The sequence below is a fragment of the Thunnus maccoyii genome, chromosome 12 (genome assembly GCF_910596095.1).
Source record: "Thunnus maccoyii chromosome 12, fThuMac1.1, whole genome shotgun sequence".
In the NCBI taxonomy this organism is placed as follows: domain Eukaryota; kingdom Metazoa; phylum Chordata; class Actinopteri; order Scombriformes; family Scombridae; genus Thunnus; species Thunnus maccoyii.
Window position 1 is genome coordinate 18,181,541 of NC_056544.1, and position 25,567 is coordinate 18,207,107.

General features: G+C 40.7%; 1 protein-coding gene across 2 annotated transcripts in view; it reads left to right on the plus strand.

The window, feature by feature from the left end:
- The window catches only part of agap3 (ArfGAP with GTPase domain, ankyrin repeat and PH domain 3), a 121,400-nt gene that overhangs the window by 42,357 nt on the left and 53,476 nt on the right, over window positions 1–25,567 (plus strand). The window contains exons 1-6 of one of the 2 annotated variants that reach the window (XM_042428802.1): window positions 3,355–5,356; window positions 12,320–12,378; window positions 15,615–15,702; window positions 19,136–19,221; window positions 22,804–22,945; window positions 23,484–23,618. In XM_042428802.1, coding sequence (XP_042284736.1) covers window positions 3,772–5,356; window positions 12,320–12,378; window positions 15,615–15,702; window positions 19,136–19,221; window positions 22,804–22,945; window positions 23,484–23,618 — 2,095 coding nt within the window. In that variant the 5' untranslated portion in view covers window positions 3,355–3,771. Of the gene's footprint in view, window positions 1–3,354; window positions 5,357–12,319; window positions 12,379–15,614; window positions 15,703–19,135; window positions 19,222–22,803; window positions 22,946–23,483; window positions 23,619–25,567 lie in introns of those variants that run through there. The other variant, XM_042428803.1, reaches the window with a different exon arrangement.

The following is a 25,567-nucleotide window of genomic DNA, read 5'->3' on the forward strand; positions in this document are numbered from 1 at the left end:
AAATGGTTTTAAATCAGTATACTGTTCTCAATGATGTGACTGCCCTCCTCTGGAAGGGAATATATTGTGTCAGATTACCTCAACTGAAAATGCAAATACTGTTAAGTAACATTAGACCTAAATGAATTCAATTAAGAAGTGAAAAAACACAGACAATCTAATTAGGGACTATAATGGGTATTTCTAGTAAAGCCTCATAATAATACCTGTTCTGAGTTAAATTTGGGTGTTAATTCCCATTCAATAACAAAAGTACCCTCTTGTATTGTAATTTATTTTAGATATACTATACGTGTAGTTCATTCAAAACATAATGTATTTCTAAAATGCTGGAAAGGTAGAAAAGACTTTTGGGATATTGAACAAAGCCGATTTTAGCATCTTTTTTAAATTAAATTTCTAAAGAAAAATTACTGATAGAGGTGAGATCTGTGGAAAAAAGAAAGGAGCAAGAAATCCTTAAGCACTTTGAATGTAGCCTAAGGAAAGTATAGGACAATGTCGGGTCAGAGCCATGTTGACAAAATAACAACAGTACACTCATGTTTGTGAGTGTAGTGACGCACAAAGATGAGATAAATGGCCAACACACACAGTATGACATCCGTTCACAATGGCGCAGATGTGTACACACACACACACACACACAGACACATACAGAGGAGGAGGGAACCTCAAAACATGCTAATCCAGTTTTTCTGGGAAACCCTCCCAGCTGCCATCAAGATACAGTTACAAGAGGGAGAAACATTTAGCCGTGGGACAGAGGAGGAGAGAGGGTTGCATACAAGAGAACCTCTGTTACCTGGTCAGCACGTTAAAATCCCAAGATTTCCCGCAGCGCAGATTTCCTCTGGATCAAGCCACAACAAAGACAAGACAACAGTGGATTAACTTTAATCCTATCAGTGTTTCTTATGTAGTATCTTGCTAGCAAACACCTGCATAACGAGTTACCGGGAGGAAACGACTCCTGAGTGAACCATGACACTTGGGCCAATTCCTCAGACTGCCCAGTAGCTGGACGGATTTCTGCTGGTAACCACATTACCAGGTCTGCATGGAAGGCACATCATGACCACAGCATGATGCAACAGACCAAAGAGAGTTTTCTGGGTTGTTTTTTTTTTTTTTTTTTTTTTTTAGAGCCATGCTGGACAAAACTGTCATGCTGGAACTGAGAATTGGGCTGCAAGGATATTTTTACAGCAGTGCCTGGTAGAAGCACAAGAAGACAAATGAAAAGGTGACCAACAATTTGGACTGACCACCTGAATGTTTTTTGGGGTTTTTTTGACAGTTATATTGTGAGTCATGGAGAAGTCCCTTTGAGGTTATAGGTGGACTATGTTGCTGTGCTTCGGGAGTCGAAGACGAAATCGACACCACCAGAACCAATGGAGTGAAAAGGATTGTCTGCTTAATGATGAGCCACAGATCATTTCAAATCCCTGCTTCCTAAACACAGGTAAAGCCCAGCACAAGTTAATGTTATATTCGTGAGCTTCACTGTCAAAGCATCTGGACATTTTATTGGTAAGATTCAATACTCTCTACATCAGAACTTTCCTGATTGTACAGTACGTGCTGACAAGTAAAGCTATGGGCTTCCTGGAGCAATACTTGAAATATTTTCAATTGTTTTCATTCACACACAACTCAGCCTACTGATAACAACACAAAGGGAAAAAAAATGTGTCAACAAACACCTCCAATATCAGGAATTTACTCACACATAGATGAAATGAAATGACTAAGGCCTTGATTTGGCCAGCTATTAGTCATTTTGGAGCATATTTTTCCCTTCAGAACCATGGTTTTATGAAAAACAAAAGTTAAATCAACTTTTGGTGAGAATCAGCTTTTGGCACAATGCTCCTGTGGTGCTTGGGCTGCGACTTCTAGCTTCATGGTTATAATGGATTTTCCCATTGTGACGCATTCATGGTTGTTTTGGATTACTCACAGTGATGCACTCTGAGAACAGCTAGTCATTGTTGACATTTTTCTGTAGTTTTTCTCTGCCAAAAACCCTCATACGCAGTAATGCTAAATTCTGATCATGCACCTGCGTCAGGGTTTATATGTAATATGGGAAACATTGCAATGAAAAGGTTTTAATGAGATCCAATAGTGGGTTGTTTTGATCTTGTGTCATAAAAAAACATTATTCTGGCAAATTAGAACAGTGTTGATTTTAACTAACTGAACATATTGTATCCTCAGGGAGAATTTTCCAGTTTTTTCAGTTGTCTGTTTGCTACCAGCATTTTTCTCTTTTTGACCACAAAGGGGCAGTGTCCCAGCCTTAACCACACAGTAACTAGAGTGCTGCAGAGATCAGCAGGTAAAATCTGGCTTTATTCAGATGGTGCTTTTTGTAGTACGTGGCGGCAATGTATGATGGGCTCCATTTCAGTTCACTAATGCATCATAAAGCACCACAGCAATGAACAAGAGGAAATGGAACAGGAAAATGTAAAAGGCTCCTCTTCTCACGGCAGAGTTCACATCAGGATTTTTCTCAGTGGCTCAATGTGCCAGTTTTCTCAATGAAGTTAGTCTCGGCAGTAAATGTGTAATGGTGCCGAGATGCAAAAAATGCCATTCTACATAATGCCCAATATACCGTTTTTTTGCTGAAGTAACTACCAGTGCTTTAAAGAGAATACAATTTACCCTACCATAAATAGCTGTCATCCAATCTTGGAATTAAGCTTAAGCTCTCCCACAGTGTGTGGGCTCTGTAGTGGGAGCCACTGGAAGCGTGATTGTGTGGATACTCCATGTTACTAACACAGGTTACGTGTGCTATAGTGTTCTCTTAGGTCATGTAGTAAGAGGTGAGTATCTTTTTATGTTGCAGTCTTTTACTATCAAAGATATCTGACCAAACTGTGTACAACACAAGCGGTGTCTTTGCTAGATCCTGGAAATGAATGTTTATGTGGTTACTAAAATGTGGGTGAAGGAATGAAGAAGATGAGGATTGTCAGACTATTCTCCCTTAAACATGGGAAAGTATCGCTCTTTTTTTGTTTCACCATTGGTCAGAAGGGCAGAGAGCACAAAGTATTCATGGCTGTTTGTTGTGGATTGTTTGTTGATTACAGCAGTGTATATTCAGCCCAGTCTTCTCTCAATCTCATGCTCACTTTTGTCTGTTTATGTCTCTGGGGGCTACTAGCAGCTCTAGAGAAATCAGGAGGGCGTGTTTAATGCCCGTGGGATCCGCTCCTTGTTTTCCATGTGTCCCGGGGGTTGGAAGGCAGCTGAAAGTTCAAACAGAGACACACTCACCCATGCTCTGCATGGCAAGAGCTCAGAGATTAAGGGGTTTGTCTGCACCGCTAACAACAAGGATTGCTCACAGTTCGCAACTTGCCAAAGAGGAAGGATGATTACATTTTTTAAAAGTTGCAACTTTCGCAGCTATTACAGATATGACGTGGATAATTTATTTTTCTTTTGTCCATCTGCTTCTGCAAGACAGGTAGAACAAAGTGTGGGGAAATGCCTGTGTGAGTCCGCTGAGTAAAGGAGCCAAAGGATGCAGGTGGCAGCGAGGCTTTGCTCTAACTTGTTTGAAGTTTTTTCCCATGTCAGAGGTGAAGGATTATTCCTGGCATAGGAATTTAGTCTTCAAATGAAGGACTTTGAGCAGAATCTCAACAATTCCTGGGCAGAATGTGAGCATTGGCTTGTGCTATGCACTTGTTTTTAGTGTGTGTGAATCAAGATGTGTGTGTGAATCAGTGTCAGTGAATTGCAATGTTATTCCTCAGTAGTGGGACGGTGGATGCAACCCCAAGGAGTACTATTAGCCAACAGCAACAGGGGAAAACCGTTTACCACATCTCTGTAATCCTGAAAGAAACACAGGGAGATGCACCAGAGTCAGAGCTAGGTATGGGCCGGGTCACCCACACCCTGGTGGACAATTGCCAGCCAGGAGGAGAGATAATTAGTGTAATGCCAATGGAGAACAGCCCGAGGCCGGGCAGGGCACGACAGGAGCTCAACAGGTGGCCCTCCCTGAACTGCTCAAGCAGAGCTGGGAGGCAAAGAGAGGAGGTAGTAGTGGAGGAGAATGAGGAGGAGTTGGAGGAGGTGGAGGGAAAAATGAAGACCGACAGGTTTCTGAAACAGCCTACTAAGAACTCAGACAAATCCTCACCGCAACACAGAGACGTGTCAGAGCTACCTGCTCAGACCCAGGAGCAACACATTCGGAGCTCAACGTTATGCTCTGTCAACGTCCACACTAGAGGACTTGTCTTCGGACATCATGGCACTGTTGCAGGACATAGTTCTCTGCCTCGGGCCGTGTTGCGAAGGCCACGTCAGGCTGAAGTCTCACTCGGCAGGAGAACGGTGAGCATGTATGGCGACCCAGTCAAACAGCAAAAAGATTCTCAACCTGAACGGCTCCGGAGGCCCAGGAGTGTATGCATGCTGGCAGGCCCAGGCCCAGTCCAGACGGGGACTCACACCCAGCACCTTTCAAGACAGGAAGGTATTTTAGAGAGCAGCCAGCTGTACAGGAGCAGGAAGGCTGAGTTGAGGGCTGTTGATGGCCTCAATCCTGTCGTGGCTCAGCGGCCTTCAGTCACTGCAGAGGTGACCCCCAGGGTCCGCCAGAGAAGCTGGAAGCAAAGGCCTGTCAGTATGACAGTACTGGAGTTAAGGAAGAGGGGCTCTGATGATGAGATAGACAGCCAGAGGAGCTGCAACCACATAGGAAGCGATGGAGAAAGCTTTCTCAAAGGGGGTTTCCGTTGGAGGCTGTTTGGTAAAGCACCTCAAGATAAGAACAAGGAGAGGGAAGACACTAAATCTTCTACCAAATTTGGTAAATCAGAAGCTCCGAAAAGTACACTGAGCTCACTGAGACGGAGCCTCAGTCTGCGCATCAGGAGGACTCGGCCACGGGAAAGAGTTACTTTAGGGTCTGAGGGGGAGTCAAAGGAGTGCTCTCGAACTAAAAGTACTGCTGAGGAGACAACAATGCCTCCACAGCCTTTCTCGTACCTCACAGGAAGAATCCTTCCAACTTCCAGTGAGCAGATAGAAGATGGGGGTATGCAGTACATTCAGTACCACAGCAGGGGCAAGGTGAAGGTAATGGAGGTACCCCTGTGTCCAACAAAGCTGTCTAAACCAGTTCAGGAAGAACCAAGCATATGGCAGCTCATAGCCAACCGTTTCAGGAGGAAAGAGCAGCCATGCAGTGGCAAATGTGAATCCCAGCAGTCTGAGAGCAAAGACACAGGCCAATATCCCCTGGACAGGAATAATAAGTCACAGCCAGTCACCATAGAGACTCTGGCAGACACTGAGTCCCATAAAGGTCAAGGTAAGACCTACAAGATTGCTGAATTTATTTCTGGGCTCATTTAGAGCCCCTCATTCGCTGCACAGAAAGTTTCAGCTCAAGGGAAAGACGGAAGTGCACTTTTTTTTTATTTTTTTTTTTAGGACAGGCAAATGAAAAACACATGGGGAATTGTGAGTTTGGATGGCATTCAAAAACATCTGGTTCCAGAGAGTCCTTGTGGAATTTCTATTTTGGGCAATTTATTTCTCCAGTGTTTTTCATGTGTGAACCGCCTGTTTGTTTGTACTTACACAGCAATTACTTTGCCTTACATAAGATTTTTGAAGTTCAGTAAATGAGTAGGTAAGTACAGTAAACTGAAATCAGCGGTTACTGATAAGACAACATCGTTATGATTTGTTTTACAGTGGTGCAACTTTTGTATAACTCTGTCCCAGTTCTGTCTCTGTGTCACCCAGACACAGGACATGGTAGTCTTGATAATGCTGTCTGTTGGCCTCACAGACACAGCTTAAAGCAGCAGCATTAAAGTAGTTAGTGGCTGTAATGGGGATGCGTTTGGCAGCCTTGCAGGGCTAAATTAAGAGGGCTTACATGCCGTAATGATGGGGAGAAAAGAAGACGACTTAAGTACTGTGTTTAAAGGTTAACTCTGACAGTAGAGTATGTTTGTCCAGTTTCCTGGAAGAGTAGTCAAGGAGAAGCAAATATTTGTAACTATCTGAATTAATAGCTGTGATTTTCTACGTTTTGTGCGTCAAGTTCCAATTTCACACCTTCACACAAAGAACTAATTAGTCCTCTGTGACAACTCAGTGACTTCTACTAAAGTCTAGTCGCACGTATTCAGTGTTCATCCTCATTAAGCCGACCTTTGAACCGGCACAGGAGGTAATTCATTCTTATGCTAACATAAAGCTTGTGATAGGTCCTGAGTTCAGCCTTGTTGATCTACCAGTCTATTTGTATTCTCGCATGTAACCAAGGAAACCTTTTACTTTGTCGCGGAGTTTGTCCATTTATTCCACTGCAGAGTCAAGTCAGTCAGGCATTAGGAATGTAGGTGTGCCGATCAGTCTGAGTAAAGTTAAGTGTTCAATGCCCTGGGCGGGCCTCGGTGCCTGTTTCTACCTGCCTAAGTCTCTGCTCCTAAATTAAATCCAGAAAGTTGAAGCCCGGCCCTCCCACAACTAAACACACACACACATATATGCGCACACACTCCTCAGTTCAAGTGCTTCCTGATGATAACTTCTAAATCTTGTTTGTCAGTGAGGTTTTTTTTGGGGGGGCGGGGGGTAAGAGGGTGAGAGGGTTGAGGTGTGCAGACTATGTCCCCACCCCCACCTGTGGATGAACAAAGCCACTCTGTTGTGCTCGTGGATGCATGAGTGATCAGTGAACCGTGCGCTGAGATGGGGGCTCTCTGGGGGGCTTTGGGTTGGAGGAGGGTAGCTGGTCATGAGGCGTAGGTGGCCAGCAGTGCATTTATCAAGTGAAGGTTAAAATACTAGAAATGGGACTGTAGATAGAACACATAATAAGTCTCAGTATGTGTCACTGGGATCTAGCAGACAGAAAAATGCTCACTGATGCGTTTTTATTCTGACTTGCCTTGACTTGCCATTACCTATTGACAATTTGAAGAAAAACCCCCATGTGTGTGATCCATCCTCCTTTATCTCCAATCTGACATAAAATATATTCACGAAGATGGAATTCCCTTTGCCTCTTCCCTTGCCATGTCTCCTTTGATATCACTTGTGATGAACTCCTGCCAACAATATTTCTATAAACTGTACCAGCCTCTCCACTTCAAAAATGTTCAAAGATTGAAAATTATTTTCAAAAGATACATTTGCTTCCTTCATTCAAACCAGCAACGTTGGGTGATCCAAACTCCCAGCAGGTAATTATGTTCAAGGCAAATAGACACTTTCAAGGAAATTGGGACAAACAGTAACTCTGTGAGAATGCCCTCTAACCTCCAGCAGGAGAAATAGGGAGAAAAAGAGATATCGAAAAATCACTGAGTGATACACAGTCTGGGCATGAACGAAGGGAAATCTGTTAATAACTGAATAGAACTCATATTTGAGCATCTGCCACTGCAAATCTCAGCTAGGGTACATTTTGTTCCTCCGGATTGTGGTTCAGTAGGTGAGCAGTGTCCTGCTGTTCTAGAAACACTAAGAAGTCAAACTGTTGTTTGAGTTGGGGCCTACATTTTGTAGTACTTTCATCACTTTGTAAACAGTTTTCTCTTTAATTCATGGTTCATTGTTTCCATCAGTTTGCTCAGTTGCACTTTGCAGGAAAGACAAGCTGAATCTGACACTATTCTTCCCCAACTCTACAAATTGAGTCAATCAACCTGGGCATTGTACTGCAAGACCTCTTGAAAACCCAATTTGCAAATCTTCTGTCAAATGAGAATCCTGTTTGAACCAGGGTGTCCCATTTATTTTCAGGGAAGTGATCAATTTCTGCAGACAACACAAGGTTTTCAGAGCTTTGAGTAGGGCGGGCCATCCTGACCGCATTAGACTGGCATGGCATAAAGATTTTTACCTTGTTCTCTGCTGATTGTGTTTGTCACTTGCCTCCTTTGATGACAGTTTGGTGTTTGGGAGCCCAGCGGAACAGAGATAAGAGCTCTGACTGGGTTGTTCGCTCTGTGAATGGCTTTTTAGAGCAGCATACAAAAGGGGTATACTACGGGACCATTTTGTCAAGACGTGCATGATAAAAGTAGTCAGACAGGGAAATGTGGGTTGGTCATGAGGTTGGCAAATGAAGGAAGCAGAAATACTAATTGCTAGCTAAATTCTCACTCTGTAATTTATGACAGTGGGAAAGCATGTTTGGAAAGTCAGTCAGAGAGCTATAGTGGAAATTTAGACCTCAAGGTTGTGCTCTCTCATTCCAAAAACCACCGCACATTCACTGCACGTAGAAACGTGTGCATGCACACGCACTCAAACAACTATATGCACAAGGTTTCTGCTCACATTGCATTTTCTTTTCTCGTGAAATGGAATAAGTGGGGGGCGATCGTGCTTCACTACCCTCAGACTGAATGGTCATTTTTATCTGAGTAGACATGAGCAGTGAAGTGAAAAACCTGACAAACAAGCGGGCAACACAGTTTTCCCCCCTCAGAGACAAAGACACTGGTGTCCTCTCAAAGCATCACTAATGCCGGGGCTTTCTGTTTCCATAGGCATTCTGGGACACAGTAATGTGGGGACGCTCATACTTAAAGAATGACGTAACACAGAGCACATGGATTCAATTAGGCCTTTTTTTTTTTTTTTCTTTTGCAGGATACCAAAGTGGTTGTACTGTATCTGCTCCAAGGATGGCAAAAGTCGGGCATCTTTTTCTGTGTTAAGATTTGTTATGGCTGTGTTCGTGAGAGGAAATGTATCAGATAATTTTCTAAAAAAGATTTTAACAGGTGTTTGGTCCTGTCCAATTTTGTGTAAAAGTTCCCCATTTCCTCTACCTCTCTTCTTTCCTGTGTTTTTTATGTCCTTGAAAGCGTAAGTGCTGTTATTATGGTCAATAATAAGGGAATGTGCTGTTCCAGAGACGCAGCTCCTGTCAGGGACCAACAACTCCATCTCTCTGTCGGCCTTTGATGACACTTAATTTCCCTGCATGGTTATCTATGGGTTGGCTTTGTTTGAATGTGTTCCACTTCGAAAGTATGATAATGTGAACTGTGGAAATGTGGGGAAAATGTCTCTGCATCCGGCTGCTTTTTGCTGTTTTTCTTTGATTCCTCTCTTCACTGATTGTATGTAGATATTGTGGCAGTAGGTGTGACAATAGGTGTTTAAGACTGGAATTACTAGTTGTGACCTTTTATCAACCCTCCCATTACCTGGAAGAAAACCAATATAAATAAAAACAATATAATAGTAATCATTTAAAGTACAGATAATGCATCTGGACTTAATAGGCCTGCACAAAATAACAGGAAATCCAAAAAAAAATGAGGCAACAGCCTTATCTGAATTTGACTTAGAGGGCTGTGAACTGCATTCAGTTTCCTAAACTTAAAAAAAACAAAAACAAAACTGAATCAGATGGGTGTCTTCGTTCATGTTCTAACTTGTCAAGCCCACACTGAGAGGGCTTAACATGAGACGTGCTGTTTAAACCTATTCTGCTCCACACAATGCACGTTGAAAGGCCTCTCTGTTAGGGACGCACTCTTCTCCTCTCCCACAACAACTGAGACATTCAGAGCAGCACGAGGCTCGTTGTAAAAGGAGGTCAGAAATAAGTAAACATTTTAGCTGAGGTTGTTTTTTTTTTTTAAACTTTAATTGTAGTAAGGATTTTTGGCACGGGTCTGCTCAGCTGTGAGTTGTGCAACACCTTTTAGTGTACATTTTTGAAGAGAAAATAGAAATGCGTCTTATAGTGACAGTGGATGGTTACCTCAATGTTTATGCTGTCATTTTTTTCATATTAGCATCGCCCAGGGCACAAAGGGAAACCACTATTGCCGCAACAAACAGGCTTACTGTAATGACAGCTCCCTGTTTTTGTGTGAACGCTTTAATTGTTATGGTTTAGACATGGGGAGGGAGTAGGGGGTTTCACCTGGTATTACGCACCTTGTTGCCTGGAGACAAGGAGTCTACACTCCTGTACTGGAGATGATATCTTCTTCTTGGGGGGTTCAAATGGTGAGAAAGCCATGATTCAAAGTCAAGTCAAGTCAGCTTTATTTATATTGCGCCAAATCACAACAGAAGTTATCTCGGGGCACTTAGACCATACTCTTTAATTTACAGAGACCTACTATTCCCCCATGAGCAAGCACTTGGCGACGGTGGTAAGGAAAAGCAGGAAGGTGGTCTTTGTTCTAATAGTTGTTATGACACATAGTTTTGTACTCCATCTCTGTGGGAAATAAGCACAGCTTATGGCATTTCTGCTTAGTTCTGAGAGTTTGTGTTGTTCTTTTTTAGTGCTCTTTCCCATTACTCCTTTTTCAAAGTGTGATTATCTAGTCAAACTCTCCAAATGTCACTGGAAAACTAAATAAGTTGAATCAAGCTTGATAAGGGCTGTCTTTTAAAATGGATTAGCCTAATCCCCTTCATGTATTGCACTGCGTTGAAACTTTAATATTGAAATAGCCTGTGTAGAATGTACTTACTGTCGGTGTTTCACAAGTTTAAAATCGAGTCTCTGAGTTGTTGTTACATAGATACGGATACATAAACGAAACTGGACATGACAACATTAGTCATGGAGATTGAGAAATCATTACTGCCTGGTTGTTCTGTCTTGTTCTAATGTGTTTTATTGGATGCTTATTATTGATTAATGTTCTTATTACCTTTTTGATGAATTGTTTATTCTCAAACATGTCAGAAATCACTATTCACTCAATCACTATTGTCATAGCCCAAGAAAGCCCAAGTTGACTTATTCAACCCAAAGATATTCGGTTTACTATCATAAAAAACTAAGAATGACAGCCAGTATTAACATTTCATACTAAAACCAATTCATTTTTAGCCCTTGTGCCTCCAAAAATGACCAAAATTATTAATTGCTGCAAATTAATTTCCTGTTAATTTAAGTATTGCCGCATTGATGTGTTTGGCTGTTTGTTTTCTGATCATACTGATCTAATCCTCTTTGGAAATAGAATAGAAAAAAATCTGAAAAAATGATTGCTTGTCTTGGAGTACAGACTTACTCTCCCATAGCATAGTTCTGCAAATCTATACTGAACTCCATAAAAGTATGACACAATCCCACTGTAATCCTAATGTTTTGTGTTCAGGCAATAAGAGATGAGGGGAAAAGGTGACCTGATACTGCACATTTTCTTTTCAAGCTCTTCCACTCCCGCCCCTCTACCATAGACCCATTTTTAGGGGCCACATAGCAGTGGTATACATCATCTGAAAGCTAAGAGTTTTTCTAGTAATAAATCTGTAAAAAACATTGTGTTTTGGTTAGGCGCCTATTCAAATTTTGAAAGTTTAGAGTGTAGAAGGGTTTAGAACTTTATGATAGAAGTATATGATGGCCATTCTCATGCTCAATTATGTCTCATAAGTTATTACAGCAATTTTTGGGTTGATACCATTTATTACACAGATTTGGCGCAAAATCTGATTTTGACCACTCAAAAATTGATAAAAATGGTCAAAAATCCCTCCAAAATACCACATTAAGACACCAAGACCTTGAAGAACACCATAGATAAAAATCATGCTGTAATTTGGTATCATTTGGAGACATTTGGAGATTTCTGTAAGAATCGCATTTTTCAGCAATTGGATGGTGAGCACTACTGTTCTGGAAATTGCTCAGACACCCCCTTATTGTCAATATACCTGGGAAAGCGATACATCCTCTGAATGCCCTCGCTCTTTAGTTTGTGGTTATAAAGTTTCATGAGGCTGTGATTATCCTAGAGGTCACAATAGGTAATTTTATACAGTGAGGTCAAGTTTTTTTTTTTAAAAAAATGCCTCTTTACAATGAAATAGCAACTATGGGGACAAGCTAGCATTTAGTGGTTCGTAGCAATGGATGCCTTTAAAACTGAGCCCGCTAAAGCCTCTGAAATACAGTAATGTCACCCACGGATGATGGTGTCCTCCTCACAGTAAGGATTACAGTTTGTTATGGGTGTGTTCATGAGAGGAAGTATATCAGATGATTTCCTAAAAAGACTTTTCTCAGAGTCAAAATGTACTAAATACCAGACTTGGCTGTAAATAGACTTTGTCAGTTGGACCATAAATCATAAAACCTGTTGCACACACTATAGATAGTGTTTATTATTACAGCTGTGAAGTCACTTTGCCATCATCCAGTGGAAAACACTGTTATTGCCATATGACCCAAAGCTGAGGTCAAATGAGACATAAACAGATGGTTTAGCTTTCAGTGCTGTTTGACTTAATGTTTTTGTTGGGGTTTTTTTTGTCTTTTCAGACTCTTTCGTCAACAGCCAGGAATGGACATTGAGTCGGTCAGTGCCAGAGCTGAAAGTGGTGAGTAACTTTTTAAAATTCCTCACAGTCCCTCTGTTGACTCGCCCTCAAAGGGTTTCATCTTACTGATAGATTTAAATGTCAGCGGGAAAGCATGTTCTGTTCATGTAACACTGGTTTTGCATTTTACATGAGAGGGAATAGTTGAGAAATTGGCTGGACTTTTTCCCTGGCAAGTAGTGGGTGATTTTTAATGAGATGCGTTGGCATGGAGATGCAGGGTGGCTTGCAGCAGGACGCGAGATGAGTGACAGTTTTGGGCTAGACTAGTGACACATCCTGGGTCTGATCCCACCCGCCAGTGAAGCGCACACAGCCACTGCCAAATGCACAACTAACATCCTCACATGATTTAACGCCTTCCACCCGTAAAGACGAGCAGCCCTGAAAACTGCACTCCGCCGTTCTGCCGCTTGATGTAATATTTCCGTGTTAGGTGAATTCATTGTTGCGGCACCTTGCAAAGGAGAAAACTTCAATGAAATGGGAAAGGGGGGGTGGGGGTGGGGGAGGGGGGGGGGGAATTCACAGGGAGCTCAAAGACGAACTTACTTCTTTGGATTCAAACACTTTTTAATGCATCGGTTGCTTTTTATGTTTCTAAGGTGTTAATTGGCAGCTTCCACACAGGGGTTTGTTAAATGGACCTGGACGGAATTAAGTGTCGGAAAGGAGCCAGCATTTCTTTCAAAACTTTCAAAGAGTTGCTGCTCAGAGAGGAGGTCATACTGAAAAGAAGCAGGTCATATGTCTCAGGAGATGTTTAATATGATAGCCTTTTCATGTTACGATAACAAAATATAGAAAGTGGGGTCAAAACTGCAGATTAGTTGAAATGATGATCATAAAAACATAAGAAAACCTCTAAAACATTCACCACACTGACCTTCACCGTGCTATTGTAGTTTCATGACAGCAACTTAACTTAATCTTTTGATCATCATATGCAGTCTTTATGTCGAGACCAGCTCTAAACATCCATAAAGAAAAGAAAAAGTTCTGCGCTGGAATAGTGCTGATACGGCATTTTGATTTCATGAAGGCTATATACCAGCAGGTCACAAAGTCTAACAGATAAAACAGCAGGAACAGTGGTTCTGTGGTACATTCAAAGTCAGTTTTTTGTTGACTCACTGCTTTCACAGCACACGTCCTACAACTTTTGTTAACTCAAAGCTTATTCATAGTTTATTCTGTACCTCATGGTATATACTTCAGTTACAGAGAGGGGTAGGCTGGGAAAGGCCTTGAAACAGATCTTTCCTTTTGCACCCAAAACTTCCCTATAATTAGAACCATACCTGACTTTAACACCCACTAATGATCTGAAGAAGAGGAGGGCGATGGTGGGCAGAGGAGGAGGAGGAGGAGGAGGAGAGGGAGGAGATGAGGCATGTTGCAAGCCTTTGTTCTTCCCAGACATGCTGGCATCATCAGCCCACCCTCCGCCATGCATCACCCTGAAGGCGCTGTAGTTAGGTCTGGTCTAGACACCAGGGAGAGGAAGCGGGGGAAAGATTGCAACCAAACCGATGTATGCTAACTGACTTTCTTCATAATGATTCAACATCACACGGCCTGCATAAAGAGCCAAACTGTGGTTTTCATACAAATCAAGTGTACTTTCCATTACTGCCCACTGTTTTCTGAGCTTACCATAAGATTTTGGTTTGATTTTCGACTTTCCAAGCAGCAGTTGGTTTCACTTCATACCGATAAAATAATGTACTTGCAATCCGTCACACTGAGTCCAATTTATATTTTTATGAAAGTTTGCTTGGTAATTAGGGCTTGACATTTTTATAAAGTACCCTTATGTTTGGTATTTAAAGAATTGTTACCATGACATGTACTGAGTGGGACATTTTACAGTTGAAAAATAAATTTAACTGAGTTTATTAGAGACAGTCTTTCCAAAATACCCCCAAACTATTATAAAACTTTTGCTTCTTTGTACAGCAATGTATTGTTATTCAGACTCTTAGATATATGTTGATGCAACTTCATCTGTTATAAGCTAGTAGCTGATTTATCAGCCTGGCGATTTATCAGTCGGGCTTGAATGGTAATGCTGCTGTAAACAGGAACTGTTTCACCAACACTTTCTTAGTGGTGCATTCAGAGAACCTCAAACATCCAAGATTTGAGAGTTGACAACTAAACAGCCTATTCTGTATATTTATTTTCCCAATTATATACTGTAGCTCTTGATTCAATGTTTTTTTTTGTTGGCTGTAATGTAAACAGAACTTGTAGATAATGGGCTAAAACCTACAAAACCACTATGATTTTAAACCTGCAGTGCAGAACTTTTAGATATAAATGAACATCCGTTACATTCAAGCCCTTGCCAAACGAGTTCACATAATACTGATTAAGCCTATCACCGCCAGATAAATCTCTCACAGTATACGGGAGATTTTAATCTGGTGTCGGGTTTGACATCCCCATGCTGGCCTGTGCATACTGCACATGCTCTATGGGCAAAGCATGCATGCTAGAGACTTCAGCTGGCCTAGCTGGCTAACTTCCAGTTAGCTGTCTGCTAACTTGAATGGGGATGAAATAATTTAATCACGCGGCTCTTCTAGACTTTCCAAATGTTATCAGGCCAAATGGATCAAATTATGATAGTGAAATGAGTCAGTTTCGTAGGGGCTGTGTGACACTAAACAATTTACCTGCAACAGTAGCGATGGAGTAGGCTACAGTCCAAATCAGACATTGCAGCGAAAACGCCAGTCCTCCCGTTCATTTGAATGGGGTAGTTAATTTAGGTTGTGGAGGTTTTGGCTACAGGTTTTGGCGGCTTTCTGAAAGAGGGCAGCTGTGGTTGAGTTAGCTGGAGAGTGAATGAAGAGAGGAAGCGGTGGTAGCGAGAGAGCCGGTGAATCAGATAAATAAAACTTTATTTTCTAATTGTTTCACAACGGTTGTATTCTAGAGCACAAATAAATACGCCCTCACCCCCACACACCTCCACACAACCCTGCGGCGATGCGCTGCAACGCCTGATTTGGTCTGAATACGGCGTAAGCACATGCCGACAGTGTTTTTGTAATTAATCTCCCCGCCAGACGGAGGAGACAAAAGTCCCACTCTCCAGATTTAATTTTAAGGATAATTCTGCCCTTACAGCTCTTCATTATGGTCCTTTAAATCAACATATGCTTGTGGTTTGTGCCTGTCATGTTATGCTTATCACAAATGACCAACCTATTATGCTTTTCTTGTAGGGCATTGTGGGAAATCTGTCCAGTGGGAAGTCGGCCTTGGTCCACCGGTACTTGACAGGCACTTATGTGCAGGAGGAGTCTCCTGAAGGTAAGAGCACTGCAGGCCTTCTGTCGTAGGCGTGGGTCAGGAGGTGATTATGAACATGAAAGATGCTCAAACACGAATGTTCAGATTCATGCAGCTTGTTTACTGTGGCTCTCGTGGCCTTAATGTCACGCTGCTAATTCACCTCACAACTCATCCTATAAAATACATTGCTGCAAGTAGGTGAACACCTTGTATTTCCAAAACACTTGATGACAAACTGATGTGTTTCGAAAGAGTTTGGTGAGTCATATTATAAAGGAACGTGCTGGGTGATGAGTCAGTTTTCTTATGTTTTTCACAAGAAAGTTAAGCATGTTGGATCCGATTGCTACACTGTGCCAAAGAATATCCATATTAGGGTGGGTGTATCAGGACATTTATATGAAGTATAGTGCTGGTTTGCCCCATGAGAGTATTTTTCTAATTAGTTTGTATTAAAATGCTGTGCATTGGATTGAATCAGGCTTCCGGATGAGAAGATTGATAATTGGCTCGGTTCAGTTTATAAATTCCCTTTTTAGTCCTCCACCAAACCGGCGAGATAATGATGAAGCGTAATATTTCCAGTAAATTAGTTCTGTAAAGATTACTCATTGTTAAAACTTACCCTGTTAAACCTCATCATTTCCCTGAGACTGTAAATTGAAGTTTTTTTTATCGCAGTCATAAATCTGGATTTCCTGATGGTGAATGAGCCAGTTATAACTTGTTCAGGAGGTCCCATCTCCAGAAAAGAACCCTTTGCCATCCTGTTTGACTTACTGAGGTTTGAAAATGAGATTTTCTTGAATATATCAGCAAGATCATAATGAGAATGCCCCCTTTTGGCATGAAAGGTAAGTCCTCCTCTCAGAAATCCACAAAGATGTTGGCAAACCCAGAGTTTACTGATGATCTTTGAGGGGTTTGCAGTGTTTCATTTTAGTGTAATTATAGTGAGGATGAGACATGAAGCACATAATAAGTTTCTGGCATTTTGCTGTACTAAGGGAGAAAAATCCTCGTAGCTTAATTAGTCCTCGAGAAATCAATGGTGGAAAATCACTGGAAAAAACGAACGAGCGTTGTTGCTGTAATCAAGGAAACATGTCTGCTTGGATATGCGTGCGTGTCTCTTTACATTTCTGCCAGTTGCTGTGACACAACATACCTATCTCATGATTAGCAGCTGCTCGAACTCTCTTTGTTTTTGTTTTTTAACGCTGGCGTTGCTCCAGATTAGGAAAAAAGTATTTACATTACAGAAGCATTGCCCAGCAGAGGAAGGTTCAGCAGTGGCTGTTCCTGGGCTTTTGCTATGATATCAGAAAAAAAAGGTACTGGGGTGTGTTGCTATGGCAACACCCGATGGAGCTCTGTTGGATTGTGGCTCTGTGTCAAGGTCTAAGCCTCCGTGTAAGCAGAGTATGCTTACTGCGTGTTAACCATGCCTACCAACTTACCGTCTCTCTGTGGGCTGTCTGCAAGGTTATTAGTCGCCTCTTTTTTTATGTGTGGTTGAGCAAACAAATTCAAATAATTCATAATTACTTTTCATCATGCTCGGTAAAATTGTATCGAGTATGGTCTGCCTCATTTATTCACAGCACAGGCTTTTTTTCTTTCTTTCTTTGGATGCATTGTATTGGCTCAGCTCTAAATAAAGACATCAGCATCCCAGATGATTATGTAACTGAAATGTTGACTTCAAATTCCATCCATGTTTTCACCCGAGCCGTATGCTTTCATTGCAGATACTCATTTCAGAGACTCTTTCCATAATCTGTTTTGGCATATGAAGGTGCAGCTAGGTTCCATACAAACTCTCTATTCTGATAAATCTTTTGCTCCCTGTGTCGTTCTGATCCAGTCTTTCTCACTGCGTAATGAGATCCTCCTCATCTTTTTTTCCCTTTTTTAAACAGGATTCGGAGACATACAGACACATAGTTTCTGAGTCCTTTGTTTGAATCTCTAAAGCTCTGTGACTTCAGTAAGAAAGTGAAAAAAAAAAAGCTGGCTGGGGGTACGTGAATCTCTGTTACACAACCAGCATCCAACAGGGCTTGAGAGCCTGTGCAAAAGGCTGGAGAATCCCCTATTTGCCAACCGGGCTAAAGTGGACTTAACAGGGTGGAAGTGTGGCTCAAGTGGATATGAATTGCTTGCTGAGACAGGAATACTGTCCACCTATTAAAAATTACAGGCCCCAACTACTCTATGACCCTTACAACTCCTCTGTGATGTGAGAACTATAGTTCTTAATATTCTGTTTTAATAGTGTGATCACCAACACTATCTACAACATTATCTTATGATATGTCATAAGATATAAGACCTTGGCTAACATTATGAAGCTCCTAAACAATCTGATAATGGCAAATGGTGCACTTTTTTTCTGCCTGAACATATGCTGTCTCCAGCATATTTTTTGTTGATACATTTCATGATCATTCCTAGACCTTTTTAAGATTGTGCATTATTCAATTTTGTCAAATTGCTTTCAGCATATTTCCGCATTCATAAGTCAGTGTTTTCACTCTCAGGGACATCTCTAGCCTCACAACTTTCTCATTTGAATGTTTTTAATCTCCACAGGATCACAAACCATTCAAATGATATGCAAAATCTAATTTACTGCGTGGTTCTCCTATTGGTCTCTTCTTTATCTGCAGCCAGCTTTGCTAGCGGCAAGGAATATGCATTTGTATTACAGAAGAAATGAAGAAAAGGGGAGAGAAACTCAAGGCTGCACAGGGGCTTTAGCGTTAGCTGTTCACCACTGTCCTGGGGACACGGTCTGACACGAGGCACTCCAGTTCAGGCTAAAGATGATTTTTTTTTTCATAAGATGTTATCTCCCAGTCCTTCCTTCCTTCTCCTTTAGTCTTTTTGCTACATTTTCTTCTTGTCTTACCATTTCATTGCAAAGTCTTGAACACACTGTAGCTCATGCAGTGAAGTGATGGAGACTGAACATGCAGTCTCATATTGTTTATGAAGGGTAAGTTGGGCTTTTGCAGGACTTGTGGCAGTGCAGTGACAGTGGGGCTGAACTGGTTCCCTTAGCAGCTGTGCATTAGACACACTAAATGGCAATTTCTCGCCCACATAATTGGCTCCAGACAGACCTGGTTTCCTGTCAGCATATGATTGTGACAGCGACACATTCAGGACGTCTAAATTGAGAAGCTGCACTTAAACTCGTACACATCTCGCCAAACTTTTATGAGCCATGTCGGACTGCGTTTTGATATTGGATTTGGTTTATCTGGTGCATCCACATTGTTTTTATGCTTAATGAGTGTGAAATGTGTCTGCAGTACCAAGCAAACCCCTGGTGGTTTGTAATTACTTCCTAAAAAAGTTAGTTTTCCAATATCATCTTGTACCAGCACTGACCCAGACTGAACATACTTTCAGAATGACCTTTGAATAAATGTCTCTTCCTCAGGTGGACGGTTCAAGAAAGAAATAGTTGTGGATGGACAGAGCTATCTTCTTCTGATCAGAGATGAAGGAGGGCCTCCAGAATTGCAGGTAATACTGTTGATCCTTAAAAACATATAATATCTCTTTACTCTAAATGTCTCTTAACTTTTCAAACTGGCATGCAGACCAACAGGAACTTTTAAGAGACAGACTATTACTTGCAGCAATGTGAAAGCACTCTGTGGTTGTTCTACCAAAAGCACTTAAAGGGGAGTGACAGATCAATGAGCAAGCCCGGCCAAAATCATTTTTGTGGTCAGAGGGACAACACAGCGCTTAATCGTCCTATTAGTGTATGAAATGTCAAGAATAATGGAGCCACTGTTTCATCCAAAGTGGGCTTGCCAAGTCTCCATAAGAGAACAAGCTATTGATATTCGGATGACACTATTTGATGCTTTTCCACAGGGGGGTATATTTAGGAAGTGCTTCCTTAATCCAGCCTCATGTAATGACAGAGCAGCCATCAGACTCTTATCCTCAGTTATACTTAAAGATATGTTTCTCTAGAGGGTGTTGTGTCTTGTCTCCCATTAACATTTTTTACAGGACTTAAATAGGCTTTACATTGGGTGTTTGTGTTTTTGGATACATCGCCCAGCCTGAGCTTTATGAAGCCAAACAGTCAACATTCACTTTTACATTATTTCACAGAGTCTGAAACATACTGTTTGTAAGTTTCTAGAAATAAGTTGCCAGTTTCTAAATATAGACCTAGAAGTAACAGAAATAATAAGTTGCTCAAAATAATTTCAATATTTTGGCGTTGCTGAAACAACCAGTGGTAGAAGAAGTATACAGTTCCATAAAATGTGCTTAAAATGTGCTAAATCGGGATATGAGATTTTGGTCATATCGCCAAGCCCTGTACTTAACTATGATAAGATTGCCTGATGTTGACTGCTGTTTGTTAATGGTTTAATACTGTGTGTTTGTATTGATTACTGATGGTGGCTGATCAGGCTAATTATCAGCTAATTGTACTCAGTTTCTAATGGCAATATGCAGTAATGGTTGTCATTTGTGTGTGTGTTTTTTAACTACTTTCCTAATTAAACATGATATGCTTGATGGAGTTATTAATGACTCCTGATGAAACTTGAAAGCTCAGCATATTCGTTGCTGTTTAGCTTCTCTTTTTATGAGTCACATTAACAGAAAAAGCTAATATTTCTCTCTATAATATGACCTCTTTCTGTCAGCTGCTGTGTGTCTGTGGTGTATTCACAGAATTGGGATTTATTTAATTTTCAACATACATTAATAATAACCATAATTATAACTATATAACATCAAACAAAAGTTTAACACTACAATTTGTCAAAAAACACTAATTTTATTGGGGACCCACTCAATTTCCCACACAAATGACCACCTGTGGGTCCTGGGGACACAACATCACTGAAGTATAGTACTTTAGTTACTTAGGAAATATCTAGATTTGAGTCTAACAAAAAATCTGTATTGAATCTTTTATGTTTCGCCTTCTTTTTTATCAGCAAAGAGAAATGTACAATACTTCTATTTATTTAGTTAAAAAGGAAATATGTCAAATAAAATACATGGCAAAATTTTGTGAGTATAGAAATGTCAGTCTTTGGATTTAAGTTCTTAAATATGAAGTTAATTGTAAGTTGTTGCTTAAAGGTGTCAAAAGCTAAACCTCAATAGATTTCATAAGGGATTCAAAAGGATTCAGATTTAATTAGCAGATTCTATCAAACCCTAACTCTACAGACTGCCAAGAGGCTTGCTTGTCATTCACAAGATTCAACGTTTTCTGGTCACATACTGTATAAGCTCGATGAGAATTTACCATGCGGTTTTATTAGCAGCTACTGATAACCTGACCTGGCAAAGTTCAGATTTATGCTTGCATTACACTCTGTGAGATTGGGGAATAGAAACGAGTTCAGCTCAGTTGTCAGCTGCCTGTATAATTAGTAGCATAATTAAAGGCCTGCATTATGTTCCCACTCACAGGAGGCTGAGCAGAGTTGTGGCTTGGAGGCTTGATTTGCCATTCATTCCCTATGGGGGTCTGGGTGAGGTATGAAAGCTGAATGAAGAAGAGGGCAATACGGAGGAATAGTTATCACTTGATTGTCACTGTTAGTACTACTTCTGCTTAGCCTCTTTCCTACAATGGATGGTGATTAGGATTGATTTCCTCTACTCAAGGGAAACCTCACTTTCCTGTTTGATTGTAAGCTACACAGAGATTATGACTGTATATGATGCGTCAAATACAAAGATTCCTAGATTATGATAGCAGTGGGAATAACAGAAAGGAAACAGATAAGACTTCAGTCGTGGTGTTTAATCTTTCACTGTCATTCCACCTAGTATTTGTACTGTGCCTTAAAGTGAGACATTCAATGTGCATTAGCTGTTGCTACACTGCCCCCTTCTGTCTGTATGTATGAACTTCAGTCAAAAGATGGCCTGCAACACTTTTAAATCGCTAGTGAATATGCCTGCATGTCAATAACAACAATGCTTGTTTCCTTGACGCATTATAAGAGCAAACTGAATTCATTCAGACTTTTTTAGGACATATGAAAAATAATTTGTATTTGGTGTGTTTTTTCCACAAAAAAGTTCAAATACATGTACCTTGTTAAAAATTCAGAAAATTACATCTACTTCCTCTTTCTCATTAAAATAAAATCCGGAATCTAATAATATGCAAACAATTTTATTTCAAAAGTTTAACTAGTTGATGCAAGATGTTTCAGTGAATATGCACTTACAGACCTGCAGAAGCCACGATTGGCTCCAACCTAGTTTTGACATCACAAAATCATGCCTGTAGTGTCACTTGAATTCTACTTTAATTTTACTGAAAAATCTTTGCATGATTTTACAGTTCAAAAAGCTCCTTATTTATCTTATGTTGGTCCTTTATGCAGCCCCTCAGTTCAGCCCCTGTTTCTTTAAGGGCTCCTGACGACCCCACTCTGTTCTGATTGGAGGCCAAGTAAACAAACAGTAGTAGTGGGATTTTACTTATTTTTCTTGTTCTTTATTCAAAATGTCAACTTCTCAAATACATTCGTACATGTTCAAGCCCAAATCCAATCCAAAATATGCATGTGGACAACACAATCAACATACAGAACAACCTTAGCGACAACCTTAGCAACAAAGGTTACAGAACGGACAGCTGTTTTTTGGGCACACACGAACAATCTGACGTCATCACAGGGAGGAAGTAGAGCTAACATTGCAAGTGTTCAGAGCAGGCTGAAGCCTGAGCTTTTGACTTTCAGGAAGCATTTTACATTCGTTCACTTCAAGTTTTGGAACACATCTGTCATTTAAATAAATGACAGAAAGTCACAAAAAGCACGATGTGTTCCCTTTAAGGCGAGCACAGTGAAATTTTCCCCTTTCACTGTATGAATTTGAAAACAGCCTTTGAGATTCAAACTCTTCACATACAGAATTCTCCACAGTGAATCTCAAACATACAAATGAAGTAGAGGTGGAGGGGGACTTGAAGTTCCAGCATTTAACTGGAGTGGAGGCAATGTTTCTGAAGCAAATAAAATCTGCTTTGTGAGTGTTGTTCTTGTGTGATGACAAGGCAGCTTATATTTCACCATGCCACCTCTGCTTTGTCCTCAGTTTGCTGCCTGGGTGGATGCGGTGGTTTTCGTCTTTAGCCTGGAGGATGAGATCAGCTTCCAGACAGTCTACAATTACTTTCTGCGCCTATCCAGCTACAGGAACACAGCTGAGGTCCCAATGGTCCTCGTTGGAACACAAGGTGTTTGCCCTACGTCTGATAGAAAGTTTTGTCAAGAAATTGCTTTGTCCAGAGTGGAACTACACACTCTTTACACAGGAAATAATGTCTGATTAAAGGATAACTCTGGTGATATTCAGTCATTTTCTTACTGTCAACAAATCCCATGGAAAGACCAACAGTGACCAACAAGTTCCTTCATTACAATGAACATGGGCACTGTAGTTGATTTTGACTTGATCCCACATTCTCCAACCTACTGCCATAAATACTCACTAGCACACTAAATCTGAAAAAAATCCCCAACAATTTTACAATTGTTTTAGTAATGTTTGCTAAAAACTGTAGTGCCCAGCTATTCTAGGAAATGATTTAGCCTTTTTTTCCTCCGATGAACCATATATTCCTGACCCATTTTAAAGATTTATGTCTTCAGACACACTAACATGTTGGCTTTTTGTGAAATTTGTTGATGATAAGGAAAACATAGAATATCATCAGCCTTGTCCTTCAAGTTGAATGTTTGAGTAATTGAGTTTTTCTCACCCTATTCTCTTAGATGCCATCAGTGCTGCCAACCCCAGAGTGATTGATGACTCGCGGGCCAGAAAGTTGTCCAATGACCTAAAGCGCTGCACATACTATGAGACCTGCTCCACCTATGGCCTGAATGTGGAGAGAGTCTTCCAGGATGGTGAGACGGGTGTCAAAAAAATGAGTGGACATGGGTTAGACAGATGCAAATGACATGTTACCTCCTCTGGCATGTGATACACTTTTTCAGGGGCATTACAGTTTGAGAGGCAGTGCACAACATAGTTGTTGTAAACTGTATTCTTTCCTTCTGTAAGTCAGATCTTTTCAAATTATCCTACCATATCAACGTCCTAACTGTTCATATTTAAAGATGAACAACTTCCCAGTGGCTGATAAGCTTGTTTTGGAAAGACGACTACCAAGATGTCTTGACAGTTTCCTGGATTAGACGTCAAAGTTGCAGCTTTTAATGAGCAGTATTGTGTGAGAACAGTGTGAACACTTTTAGGATGCAGGGTTTTTTCATCTGCTTTCTATCTCGAGTGAAGTTAGTTAAATGCAAAATTATGAGCCATTTCATGAGCCACTTATGCCCTTTGACTAAAATCATATATCATCATTTTTCTTCTCAACTTCCCTATGTCACTTTGTGAAACATGAATAGAATTTGTTTTAAAATTCAATAATTGTGATGGTAGGGAGTCCTTTCTCTTCAACCAATGCTAATTATACCATTCATGAGTTACTGTTAGAAACACACTACTGCCTGTGCATGCTTGGTGCACAGGAGGGGTGTACAAAGACATAAATATACTCCTTATGCTGTGTGCTCAGCAGCTAAAATTAACAGGCTCACTTTAATTGATAATTCAGCAGGCATTCTGCATTAAATTAAATGTTAATCATGGAACGTAAAATCAGGATTATTACATAAAAATTTGGAGCTCTAAGCTCGGAACCAGCTGAAATGTAGTTGTATATAAATGGTGAAATACCCTTGTAATATCTCCTAAAAGCGTGAAGTTTCTGGAAACTCTTGAGTTTTTCCCTGAGTCCATAATTGAAGTCATGAAACTGTCATTTGGAAACTCGGCTGCTTCAACTCGAGCATATTATCCCCTTAGGCTGCAGCTCCTTTTGAAAGCCTGTCAGCCTTTCACAAAACATCTGAATATGTAACACAACCTTCACTTCGCATTTCATTGACTGTTGATGCACAGGCACGTTGTCTTTCCTCCCTGCCTTAATTGCTTCCTGAAGCCCAATTTGAAATAATTAAAAGAGATGAAGGAGTGTTGGCTGTCTGGAGAACTCACTCTGTATCACTCTTGCCTTCTTCCCGCATTTGCCATGCTGCAGCAGGCAGTCAGGCCTTCTGGTCCCAGCTGTCAGCGCAACTTCATATCATCTCTCTTTCCCTCAGTGCTAATTCACGTCTCGCAGCCGTGAACATCCCCTCCCTCTCGCTCCACCCAGTCCCTCATTCAAGTGTGCCCTGAATTAAGTGACAAGATGTACCAAGTGCATGGCAAATCAGGTTGTTCAAACGGTGTCACTCCTCTCATTTGGCCAACATCACACTATAGAGCTCAGAGAATGACAGAAAAAAATAGCAAGTATCATTTTGTGTGATTACTTTCTTTGGCAATGGAAGTAGCTTGTTTTTTTCCCCCGGAGATATTTATAAGCTACACAGTATGTTGCTTAATACCTGACTGTAAAACAAATGGCCTGAGGTGGTTTAGATAATGTGTTCATATTTTCTGTCTGGCTGGAATTAGCTTTGCTTTCTTTGTTGAGCTCTATTTGGTAAACATGGTTATGACAGTGTCTTTATTAAGAAACACAAATCTTTTTCTTTGTTTGTAGCACATTGTGAAGACAAATTTAACATTTCCTAACACTGTGTATATCTTGTAAACTTCAGACTTGCTAACAAAAAAAAGTAGAAAATAAAGTAGAGTAAAGCATTTTTTGACAGTGATATAATACCACTCAGAAGCAAATCCAAGTGCCATTAAAAGAAAATGATATCACCCCTGAAATCTTTGTCCACCAACAATAAGGTTAACCAGATAAAGTTTGACAAATTGGTCCATCAGCGCA